General features: G+C 37.0%; 1 protein-coding gene across 1 annotated transcript; it reads left to right on the top strand.

The window, feature by feature from the left end:
• The first annotated feature begins 1,580 nt into the window (after positions 1-1,580).
• LOC145779123 (uncharacterized) lies at positions 1,581-12,760 on the top strand. The gene is made up of 6 exons (XM_082590698.1): positions 1,581-1,935; positions 6,152-6,339; positions 8,141-8,290; positions 8,948-9,004; positions 10,539-10,667; positions 11,528-12,760. Exons 2-6 carry the CDS (start codon positions 6,223-6,225, stop codon positions 11,987-11,989), a joined length of 915 nt encoding a protein of 304 aa, XP_082446824.1. The 5' UTR covers positions 1,581-1,935; positions 6,152-6,222; the 3' UTR covers positions 11,990-12,760.
• Positions 12,761-13,413: the final 653 nt, after the last annotated feature.

Here is a 13,413-nt window from a genome sequence, read left to right on the forward strand (position 1 = left end):
TTAAGCAAAGCAATGTATGTATTTAGTTGTTTGTACTTAGTAGCTTAGTTAATTAGTCTGATACTGTTGAAGTCAACACATATATTAACGCAAAGCACAAGTTATATACCGTATTCTACATCTTAATATTGTATTCTAAGGCTTGCTTCACGTCGTATTTTGATTGTTACTAGGCCAGTAAACGTTAAATAGCCGTTTGTTTGGGTTGTAATCAACGTGACTGGTTCCAAATAGCGTTTAGAAAACTCAGAAATGTGCCTGGGATTACTTTCAGTTTTGTCTATGTAATAAACGACACGACGTTAAATCTATAGGGGCTCAAAATTGCAAAAAAAAAGTTTTTGCTGTAGGCTATCACAAAATCTAGAGCCAATTCGAAAAAAAACAAGTGCATTTTCGAATCAAGGGCCTCGAAATACCCTAAAATGACTCTCACATGCCGTGCCTTTAAAAAAAAAATTTTTGTTAGCCTGTGAATGATGAAATCTAATCTTCAAACTTTTCTGTTGAGCCCATCTGTTGATGGGCAGCACATGTGGGTGTTGTTGCGTGTGAGGCGAAGCCCCCCAGAAGTTTGATTAATTTTGACTGCTACGCCTTTGGGCGATGAGCTAACGCATCAAGAGCGTTCCCCTCAAGACCATCAACACTTTTGCTAACCCACTCAGGTCGATCAACATAGCAATTGTCTTTTTGTCTTGTTTTTTTTTACTCATATAAATTGTTACAAAAAAATTCACTAGCCTATTTTTTTTCTCTTTCTACATTTATAAAAATTTGATTAAGGTGTTGAGACCGTGCCATATTTTAAACTGATTGTCTTGCTTTGGTATCATGCACGTTATAACGTCCGCGTTTTGTTGCTTCTATCTTTTACTAGACCTCTGCTATGTTTGTCAAATATTGTGTTTTTTTTGTTGTGATGGTCAGAAATAAAAACAAATTGAACTGAACTGGGAACCTTTTGATTCTTATTTAGCTTTAGATGATATTACTTCAATCACCATTACATTGATAAAATACAAATTCCAACTTATCAATTGTTAAATTTTCAATGCTACAAATTTTCGGGCGGTTGTTGTCAGTTTTCACACATACGCCTGAGCTTTCATGTTTCTGACTTCAAAAAAACAAAATAGTCGAACGGTGCATAAGTTTGTAAACTTTTTCGACTTGTAGCCCACTGAACAATAGCATGCTTTACTCGTTTCTAAAATTGTTTGATCAAACTCAAGCATTTACAAAGCTTAAACATCACGCTTGAAGCGGAAGCACCTCTTCGTGACCGCGTGAATCTAGAATGCGGATATGTGATGTGATATTGCTCAAAAGATTGAAATGAATATTGCTGCTATGTATTATTTTTGATCACGTAGTAATGCTCAATAGCTACGAAAATAATACAAAGGGCTACCTCCATCGGTTACCACAAATGTCTCAATTAAAATGTCCAATTCCAAATGGAAATCAAGCAGATTGATACCAACACCTGTGACGTCACAAAGAAGCAAATGCAATAAAATTAAGGTAACCTGTGGATATCAAATTAAATTTATTTTATTTTGAAGTATTTGAGTTTAAATTTGTTGCGATGACGACATTTACCCACCAGTTCAGAACATTTGTCCAGAAGGTGGTTACAGAAAGTGAAGATTGATCTAGATTTAGTCAATTGTGCAAAAATCCAAAGCATACCTGGCAACACTGGTAACTTTGCAAGTTTTGCTATTTTCAGACAAACAAAACCAAGAATTTTGCAGTGAGTTGAAAGACCATGTTTTGGCATTTTGGGTTTTGGTAACCATTGTTTCCAAGAGGTATAAAATACATTGAAGCTATACCGTTTGTACAGACAACTACATCAACTTTCAGTGTTCAATAGGTTGACGAGTTGTCAAGGCCAATGCAGCTTATCTCCTACCCAAAGGCTTAACGGTAGGTCGGTGCGGTTTTGTTTTTGTCTTTTTGTGAAAGTGAAGCCTGCAGTTTTCAGTGGGCACACTTTAGTTTCATAAAGCATACTTGGATTACTAAAGTATCAAATGAAAACTGCTTGAGCCTCCAGTCATTAATAGCCTAGGATTTAAGCTACAGTACAAGTTGGGATGGCCTCTAGCTTATAATTGCACAGTTTTCAAAAAAAAGGAATTTCTCTCGCTAAAGTTTCAATAAAAGAATTTAAATTTTTTTTCGTACTGTTGTTCAATATGTTCATACAATCAAACTTCCCGTTTTGCCGTAACACAATTGTTTCGAATAGCTCAAATGTTGATAGCCACTGTTGCCAGATGCCGCCAAATGAATTTCCCTCGATCGCCGATTATCCCAAAGGTTTTCACCTGCTTTTGAGCAGTTTTTCCGCCGACTTTGACGTGATTTCTAAAAAAAGTCTTTACCTATTTTGGAAGTTTCGTAGATCTTGAAGTCCGTTTTAGTTTTCTGGAGTAAATTTCTTTTGTTTCCAACGTTTGTTCCCAACGATCCGTAGCCCATCTCCAAAGTCTAAAAGCCCATTGTCAGGTATTGTTGCCTTTTGTCGTGCATTGTCAAGGTTGCCAGTTCAAATCGAACTAGCTTAGCAGATTACAGTTTAAGTTGCGGTTGGGGGTGAGGGTTAACATTATGGTCTGACATTTAACCACGATTTAACCATTCAAAATATCTGCCAATTCCTGAAAATGCCTGTTAGTTCTCAAGGGTTGCCAAATCTTAGAGTTTTGCCTTCCAAACTGAGGCTAGTTTCGTTTTCAAGGTGTGAGAAATTTTTAGCAGTTGCAGGTTCTTATATTGTTGAATCCTTTGATTTCCTATTATTTCCAATCGACTTCAATAGAATAAATACTATTTTTAATTAAAAACATTCTGCAACACTGACAGTGGGTATTTAGAGGTACTCCCAACGGCCTTAAAATTTCCTCAACCACATCTCACCAAATCGAGAACAATTTTTTCTATCCAGCTTTTTTGTTATCTCAACGCAGCTAACTTTTCAAGAAAGACAAAAGCTGTAAAGTAAACATAAATGTGGTATACGAAAACAAGAGAATTGAAACTAAGCGGTTGCCGGATTAAAAAGCCTTTGTGGGTAAGAATAAAGAACTGCGAAGTCACAAGTCTTTGTTTTTAAATCTTTAATTTTGTATGTCTTTGATCGTTCACTGTTTACTTTAAAAGGTAATAGTCCTAATAATTTCTACTTCCAGCCAAAAACTCAAGCAAGCTGGTAAAGTTTCTGTGGCGTTTTGCAATGTCAAGCGTAAAACAAAGATTTGTCAAAATACTGTTCGTAGCAAAATTCAGTAGTAAGGTTTTTAATGAGACTCTTATGACGTACTTCTTATCTTTTGCAAAAGGGTATGGCCATTTGAAACGTAGCCTACAGTTTTGCGAATGGTCAGTGATAGCCTATAGGACTAATGGTGTCAAATAGGGGTCTGCTACTATTCGGTGAGTCCGATTCGGTGAGTTCGTAACCTCTAAGTCTAACCCCTAACCCTAAAACGGCAATGATAAGTAAGCTACGGTACCCAATAATTTAAAAAAAAAATTGAAAAAATCACCGAATAGGGATCGGACTCACCGAATCGGACTCACCGAATCGAACTCACCGAAACGGGCCATTCCGGTCAAATAGGTGGGCTATTGCACTTCACTCTTCACACACAGGAAATTTTACGTCGGTGTAATTCCATAATTTCCAATTATACTGTAACTAGTAATTATTAGTATCCCACGTTCTTTTTCTTTTTTTTTTATATACCAACACATAATTAAATTGTGTCTAAACAAAATTTATTTTTACCAATTACTTTACAAACAATTTCACCTCGAACACCTTTGAGCTATTAGCAGAGCCACGTTAAGTGAATAAAGTTATTTTAAGAGCTGACACATCATTCAGCTACCTTTATTCGGACTAACGGGTACACGGAAGCTGCCCAATATCCACACTCCAAAATTTTATCGGTTATACAAAAAAGAGCTGGCTTAAATTAATTGAAATTTGATGACTTCCTAAAAATACAATTTTGGTAAAGAGGTGATTTTTTTTTAATCATAGACAAATAAAACCTAACAACTAGAAGGCATTTAATATAATATAATAACATCAAAATAAACTAAAAATTACAAACGTTTTCGACCATACTCATGGTAGGTCTTTTCAAGTAACCAACTGGTTGATGTTCTTCATAAATTGAAATTACAGATCTGATCTACATGCACAAAAATAGAAAAAAGAAACGCATAAGAATGAAACGGCAAGGCAGAGGAGAGGAAAAATCATTTGCCTGGGAAATAATTGCTCTGCCTTGCCGTTTCATTCTAATGAAAGGACTCCGAAGGGCAGTGGAGTAGACAAAGGGTACTTTTGGACCAGGGGCTGGGATGATTTTGGGGACCAGGAACGTTTTGGCTGTACCCTTATCCTGCTGCGCTGAACATTGGTTTGTGAAACGCTGACAGCAATGTAAATCTACAATAAATACAGCGCTATATAAAAACACACACCACGAGACATGAGATTCTTCACAGCTAGACTTAATTTAGTTGTAAATTCATTATCATTAAGTTCCTTCCTCTCTTCGAGGGTTGGAGGCAATGAAGCGCCAAGTTTTTCTATTGTGAAATTTTTTTATTGCAGTTTTGTAATCAAGTCCTGACCAGTCTTTTAATATGAATATCCAAAATTTTAGCGGTTTGCCCCTATTTCGTTTGCTGTTCATTTTTCCTTTTAATAGTTGTCTTTGAATAGAATTATTGCGAATTATATGGCTAAATATTTTAATTTTTTTTATTTTAATTGTTTGTAGAATTTACATTCAAAATACAGTAAGTTAGTAGCCTACATGTACATTTGTGATTTTATCCTTCCATAATATTTTAAGCTTTCTTCTGTAAATCAACATTAAGTTGGACATTTTATTCAATCGTTTAACTTAGCCTAATTGTATCTATTGCCGACCGAACATCCACTTTGGCCGAAGGCGTCGGAAAAACCTTAATAAAATGTTAAAAATTCAGATAATATGAAACCAAGGAACTTTCAGAAATAATTAATTAAACTACCATTCAACGTTTTATAAGCAGAGAAAACTTTTTCTCAAACCGTAGAAAATTTCATTTTCAGATCACCGCTTCAATATTATACGTGATGGAAATCTACAGATAAATCTGCATCAAGCATTGCAGAGTGCAAAAAACAGTGTTGCAGAACGCGTTTTCGAATATTAAATTCTCATCTCATATTCTCAATTCTTATTCTTAATTCTCAATTCTTATTTTCATAAACGTAGTTGCACTGATGAGAATTTAATATTCGAAAACGCGTTCTGCAACACTGTTTTTTGCACTCTGCAATGCTTGATGCAGATTTATCTGTAGATTTCCATCACGCATTGAAGCGGTGATCTGATAATGAAATTTTCTACGGTTTGAGAAAAAGTTTTCTCTGCTTATAAAACGTTGAATGGTAGTTTAATTAATTAAATGTTGAAAAAGTTTCCGTTTTGGCTGTTCAAAACAATCAATTAAAGCTTTTGAGCATAGTAAACTCTGCTTCTTCAGATACGATATAGATGTATCCTTTCACAGATAGCATATGTAAGCTACTTGAAGCATAGAGTGCATCAATGGGTCAAGAAGTACAACAGCACAATTTAATTTCGATTTCCTAAAGCTGCACTTTTTAGGACATAACATCACGCAATAAGTAACTTATGTCACGTAGCCCTCACTTTTGAGTATCAGAATTATAATAAAAATGCTAGCACTAGAAAACATCCTTCTTAAAGGCTACGACTGATCGTCAAACGGTTTTATCACAAAAGCAATCTGCTTCAAATTTGAAATTAGACAACAGAAAGAAAGTATAATTTTAATGGAAACGACCACGAGAAGTGTTGAAGAATACAGTCGTCCGAGGCTTGCCGGAGATTTTGTTATTCAAAATTCAGCGGCGAAGTACGATCCACCTGTTGAGTCGCTGTAGAACATTGCAAGCGTGTTGAATCGTCGAATACTCGATGCAATCCAGCAGCAAGACTTCTTGCTACTTTTCAGAAGATGCTCTTTCATATTCATAGTACATGTGTATATTGTGTAATTATGCAGATGATATACCTCGCCAGGTAACTTTTTTCTGGCTTTACAGATATATGCCTTGAAGGTAAGCTTCCAGTTGCTAAATTTTCGTTTGTAAGTTCACTTCATCAAGTATCAGCGATGGTTCAATTTCAGTCGTACGCTGTTCATTTTACCGTTTTTCTATCAGTGGTCAGTGGTACTGTTCTTATTGCTATGGTTGTTAAGCAACCAGGTAGTCGAAGCTCTTATGCTCGGGTAAGTGTGGCAACGCTGTTACATACTTTTGTTATTTGCTTATAGGCTATTGATTGGATCTGTATGACAGCAAAAGCTATTGTTTTAAATCAGTAGGCTACAAACTTGGCATCGTTTCGACATTAAAATAAAACTTTATTTTCGTATAATAGCAGCTAGAGTGGTAGCATTAAAACACTTTGCGATAAACTTTAGCAATCTAACTGGAAAACAGGACTTTAAAAAACAAGTTTTTTTTATATAATTTTTTTTTTTAATGTTTAATATTGAAAAACTTGAAGCAGAGGTTTTACTTTTGCTATTCTATTGTTTTGCTATTAGTCTGAAATAAACATTAACAAGACATCTGTAGATAATTTGTAAGCAACATAAGGCTTGTGCCCACAACTATCAATTGAATTTTCTTGTCATACAAGAGAAGGATCTTTCAAGAATACAAGCTGATTTACATAAATCCAAGCTAAAGTTTGTTATTAAATTTTTTGATAAAATATCTTTCTTCAAATAGGTACTTATCTGATACAGAGAATATCACCTTAAATTAAATTTAGATTTATTGTACAGCTTTTGCCACAGATGTGTGGCTGCGTTAGCACATTTTTCTTATTAAATAGAACTCGAATTATCGCAACAAGCAAACAATAGTAGGCTACTACAAAAACGTTGTTGAACATCTTTAATCGTAGGTTACTACTTACTGACCTTGTCGATGTACCAATCAACAACTGCCTGCGAACTGTCACAGGTTGCCTCCGCCCAACTCCAACTGACTGTTTGCCTGTCCTTGCAAGCATTGAGCCAGCTGCACTACAGCGCCAACGTGCTGTTCTTTCCCTGAGCCGTAAAGCCCTAAACCCTGGCCATCCGCTACACACAACCACGCTGAGATATCCACCAAAGCAGCGGCTAAAATCAAGAAAGCCATTTGTACGCGCTGCACAAGACCTTCTGGCAGCCTCTGGTGGAAGCCCTAGCAAACAGTGGTGCCACGCGGCATGGTGTGAACAATGGTCAAGCAGCACGTCCCCACTTCGCCAAGTATTCAGATCCCCGTCCGAAAACCAGCTGGGACATGGCCTCTCTAGACTTGCCTCATCAAGGCGTAACCGTTTGCTCACTGGTGTTGGACGCTATGGTGCAGACATGTTGCGCTGGGGCTTGGCAGAGAGTGCTGCTTGTGAGTGTGGCGAAATGCAGACGGCAGCCCACATTATCAAGGATTGCCGGCTATACAGACCACCCCATGGTATGGAAGGCCTAATTTCCATCGATGACGACACCAGGCAGTGGCTAACCAATGGATGTCCTGACATATAGCGACAACACGAGAGAAGAAGAAGAATCGTAGGTTATCAGTAAATATAACGATTGATTGAATCTTTGTCCTCGGACTGGGAAAGCTTCTTTGAGAGCTTAGTCCTGGCAGTTTCAAATACCCTACTTGCAAAGGCTTTTGATGCAAGGCCTGTCATCGAGATTGGCAGAGTGAAGTTTCGATTGTTGAAGTGTTGTTGCCGAGAAATTATTCCATCTACTGGGTGCCGCTGAATAGAGAGCAGTCCTTAACGTGCGTTGCTCAAGCGCACACCCCGAGAGTCGAACCACCGCCCCTTGATCCTGAAGCTTCCGCCTAAAAGTATAAACAATGAAGTCTGTTTTAGATTGGGTAATTCCCTTGATCGAGATCATCAATGTTCGTGGTGTTTTGATAAATTTGACATTTGAAAACCGTTTCAACTGACAAGTAATTCAGGTATAAATGGAATTCTTGTCATGTTTCAATTTTGATTTGTTCCACCAGGAAACTACCTGCAAAGGGCTTGGAAGCAGAAAGGTTGGGGCGCGTAAGCTAAACTGCGAGGACTTTGAAAAACCAATGGGCAGAGACAGTGATAATGATACTTATCCTTGTTACAAAGTCGATGTACAGTATTATGTCGATGAAGTCGATGTAAGATTTCCTATCATTTGGTTTCTCACTCACACTTTTATAACACTATTACAGTAATTGTATGACTGGGGTGACAAAGCAATTAAGCATGTTTGAAGTGAAAATGTTTGGAAAGTTAAACTTTTTTTACTTCTCCCTAATTTCTTTAACTTGGTTTTGTTTCCTCACGAAGGGAATGCAATTTCTGCGGAGAAATATTTCGAAAATTGCTTGTTTCGTTTCGTTTTGTCTTAAAGTTTGTTATCTTAATTCACCACGTTTAAAACTGTGTTAGTGAAGAATGCTATTTATTTTCAACCTCAGGAAATTTATTTCGACTCATCTTGATTGGAATAGTCTTTGATATTTAATTTCAATGGTGTTTATGCTAAAGAAATATGATGCTATGTCTCAACTAGCAAAATTTGTATCATTCTCTTTTTTAAAACCTTTTCATGGTAGAGTGAGGGCTCTTACACCCTTTGGAGAGCTAAAGAGCTTTTACCATAGACCTGCACGGCTGGCTTCGCTGCCTCGTTTTTTTGGAAACTCAGGTTCTCTGGTACGATTTGAAAAAGAAAGTGGTTGTCTTAATTTTGCTTCTACCGTTGTTAAATACCATAAAACTGGTTAGATCTTGGTCCAAATTTTATTTTACTTGGTGTTTCTTCTGTTTAGAGTTTTGAAAATTCAACACTTTATGAAGAAGAAGATTCATCAGACAACAGTTCAGACGTAAGGATGTTGTTCTCAGAGTTTAAAACAATTTTTATTTGAAAAAGAAAAGAAAAATTCGCACGAAAACTGGTTACAAAAAAAGTTTTATTCAGCTATGTTAAAGGAATCTATAATAAACGTTGCCACTTTGTGATGTCGTGATGCTGTCAGTTTCTGTGACACTCACTTGTTATTTTTATACACTGCAGCGTTTCTCTCCACAAGACCTGAGTTAAGCTGTCTCAGCCGCTTTTTAAATTTTGCCCGAGGACAGGCATTGACCATCATGCAATATATTTTGGTGATAATTCAATTTCCAAAAAATGTGACTTAAGTATCGTAGTTCTACAACTCAGGTCCTCAATTCGTTATGACTCTATAGCAACTAGCATCTCTCTAAACAGGTAGGACAACCAAGCGATAATCGTTAAAAAAACTCAAGTACTACACTGAATATTGTTTAGTGTTTATGGTGGACATGGGTCTGTTTTGCACTTCTCAACACCATGGCCACCTGGGGATGCGGCCTGATTTGTCACATTTTGCAGATTTTGATTACAGCTACTGCTAGTGCTTGACTGACATATTTTGAGATGTTTTTACTTTTTGCGGTTTCCTAATGACATAAAACTTTTTGTTGCCTTGGGGAAGCAGTAGCAAATGAGAAAAAGTAAGTTGAAAAATGCAAAATCAGACTGTTGTTGAAAATTAACAGTCTGACTAAAATCTTCGAAATCAAATTTACTTTGTTTTTCAACATCTGAGGATGTTAAAACCTATTGTGTCATCTGGGGAAAAGAATAAAGAAAGCGTAAAAATCAAATTTAAAAAAATTTTTATTTAAACGTTCGCCCAAAGTTAGAAAAACCTAGAAACTTATGCAAAATGTGACAAATCAGGCCGTATCTTTAGGTGGCCATGTCAAGACCCCTACATTCCAGTACCCTCAGTTAAGAAACGCTGCTATATAGACTGAGAACTGATTAGTGATTGATAATGTTAACATTTCATGCAGTTTAAGTTATGAATATACTCGAGAAGTTTTAGTTTTTGGGAGGAAATCTTAGTGAGCTAAATGCGGGCGCCATTAAAAATATTTTTAATTTTAAATCTATAGTTATAGTAACTTACATTATAAATATATTGTGTGTTTATTACAAGTAGCCTGCATATTATTTACTTGATTGAAATAAACATATACAACCAAGCAACCACACGGCATTTAACATGTTAAATGCCGTGTTAACATGTTAATAATGTTAACATGCCGTGTTAACGTGCCATATAACATGTTAAATGCCGTGTGGTTGCTTGGTTGTATATGTCTGTGGTTGAAGAAAGTGACCTCTTTACCAAAATTGTATTATTGAAATAGAAACCTGACTAAAATAATTAAATGGTAGTGTATTGTAGCCTTCTTGCATGTTTGGTTAAAATTGTCCTTTAAAGTGTTAGGTGGGATGAGTTTGACACGTACATAGCCTAGTTGGGTAAAAATCGTTGTTTTTTTTCTGGTTTAATGTGTTGAATTGACTGAAAGTTTCGTATTCAGTGTTTCATGAAGCCCAGTTGCTCTGAGAGCGCAGAATCAAATAATAGAACTTTTGCAAAATTCCTGGACGATTATGGAAAACGAAGCAAACAGTACAAGTGTCACTACAACTATAAAAACAGGAAGCAGGTACAAGAACTACTATGAGGAGTGCTGTAGATATTTCCTGGGTATCGTGGGGTAATTCACTGGAGGAAGAGATTGTTGGGGGAGACCAAATGTAGGCCTCCTCGCAGTTTTTCCTTGTAGAATATTATTCATTTTGTGAAGTCACGTTTGCTACCCAAGTTTTTTTTTATTCGAAAGCCCAGTTTATACAATTTGCAAGAACCCTGGAAACCGTTCCTTTTCTCGGCCATTAAAATTTGTTTAACTTTAAGAATATTTTAGGAAAGTAAATAATAATGTATGTTTTGATAGACGCTGTATTCAATATCCGTCGCAGGCATGCGTTGCTTCCAGCGCTTTCCGAAGCAGACAGTGTCTGCACAGCCGAGTACATTGTTACCCTCAATCCATTAATTTGCTAACTGTACCAAGCGGGAATAAGATTCAGTGCCAATTTTAAAGAAACCGTAATGGAGTGGAATCTATATCTACCGATTTGTAGGCGGATACTTCAATCACTTAGTTACCGAGCAGGTTACATTAGTCAACTTGAGATGGCATGCTGCACTAGTCTTGTTTCATTGAGACATGAGACTGTTCCTGTGTTGCTTTTAGAATTAACAGTAAAAAAGCCCGCTTTTCAGGATAATGACTGCTCAGTGCAGTCGATGTGTCAGATGCGTCGATTTAGGCAAATTGTTGTCTGAATAACTTGTAAGGTTGTTTGAATGTGACCTCATTGAACGTATTGTATAGATGCTAAATCATGGCGTTCTCATGATGATATAATTTGCTTTGAAAAAAATATAGCATTTGGTTGCAGCTTTACTTCCAAATATGCGCTGCATTGTTTGCATTAAGAATTGAAGAATTCTTTCTAGGTTTTTCTGCACAGCCGCTCTAATAAAGGCATCACAATCACAGCCATCGCAATACCCGCTCTATTTCTTGCTATTGCGGCCACTTTGATGGCTATTTCGTGCAAGAAGAAATTTCTGAGACAACAAGACGCTAATTCCACCAATCAAGATGGCGCACCTGATCTAAAAAGGACTTTCTCTTTAGAGAAGCCCGCTGCTCTCGACGCTTACGCACAGAACACTATTGCTCCACCACCGTTTAGCCCTTCGCCACAAACTATTGATGTAAGTGAGCCCCCCGCTCAAGCGTTTATTGCTCCCCCGTACATTGAACTTGCCGACTCCAGCGTTCCCCCTCCTTACAGCAGCAACCCCTCGATGAACAAACAGCCTTCTGTGAAGTCATTGAAGGTTACCATCGAACAAACATCAACATCGCGCTCTTCTCTTCCTAACACCGGAAAAAATGATTCCACTGAGTAAGAACTGAGTGCAGTTTAAATGGTAATATGTTCACGTATGTTGCTTTTGGGTATATTGTTGCTTTATTGCTGTTGCTCAGCCGATGTGGAAAACTGTGTGATAGGCTACCTTTAAGACTTACGTAAGTTGCCTTTCGTTTTATCAAAAGATGTGCGAGAGTGTTTTTTTTACAACATGATATTTTGCATTCTAGAGTTTGTGTCAATATTGATGCAAATTTTTCTAACTTAAAGCTGTTTTTACACCTTATAGGCTACTTGTCTAAGATTAGACTAAATTACGCCAGCAGTGCATCCTAGAATAAATTGAGGAACACCTGAGTTTTAAAAGAGAAAAAATTCCAGGAAAAATATAAATGTTGAAGTCAAAAGAAGCAAATGGTTTGGACGGTAGTCTGGGGTTCTGCCCCCAATAAAAAAGTTTAGGCCAAGCCGTTGCTCAAAAATTTGCTTTAGTCGCTTTTTGTGTGTTTTGAGACCCATAATATTGTTTTGTTTGACATGACCTAGCCTGTACTTTGTGTTTCACTTAATTTGTCATAATTATTAAAACTTAATTTCTGGAAAAGTTTGAGTTACAAGATTTTATTTAAAATTGGAGCTGAGTTTCAATTGTGTTTTTGCGATCATACGAGGTTTTAGTAATTTATTACCGTAGTATAGCTGAGTGGCGCGAGAGCCATGGTAGCCTACGACCTTCGAAAGGGCGCCGGATCGACGCAGCTCAAGATCATGTTGCTGTGTCTTTGACTGGATACTTGATGGTACCGTCTGTCTAAAAGTGTACTCAAACTTGGCTTTCTTGCTTTTCCGTGCACGGAATCTAAACCTTCTACTACCGGTCATAAAACCCGGGTAGGACAAAAAATTGTAAATCCTGCTAAGGTGTCTTCATCTTCCCCTATAGTAGGCTATGCGTTATGCAATCAAGGCATATTTCATCTCATGCATTCAAATAGACTAATTGAATGTTTCACTAGTTGAGTGTTTGCTTCGCGATGCGCATTATTATTGTAGCTTTTTAGAGGCACATAAAAAATTGCACAGTTATATGATTATATCCACTTGTGAGAACATAGCCTACATTCCCAACACCGGCGGTTAAGTTATTGAAATGGGATTTAGCAAGTGAAGAAAAATTGCAAAAACTGGAAAAAAATTACTTATTTTCTTCCAATTTTTTCGGTACTTGGTAGATGGAATGGAAGAAAATCTCGAGCACAATACGTGTCTATTTCAGTCAATTCTTGATTCTTTGGACTTGACTGCCGAGGAACAAACGTAGCCTAGTTTGTTAATGGTTAACACAGGCTATGTAATGTAGGCTATTGCTTTTACAAAAGTATGGTTAGTATACAGATGCTATCTCCGGATGAGGCTACTTTGAGTCAGTCAAAGTCCCAAAAGTTCTCTAACATGTGTAGA

This window comes from Aplidium turbinatum, chromosome 10 (genome assembly GCF_918807975.1).
Source record: "Aplidium turbinatum chromosome 10, kaAplTurb1.1, whole genome shotgun sequence".
Lineage (NCBI taxonomy): Eukaryota > Metazoa > Chordata > Ascidiacea > Aplousobranchia > Polyclinidae > Aplidium > Aplidium turbinatum.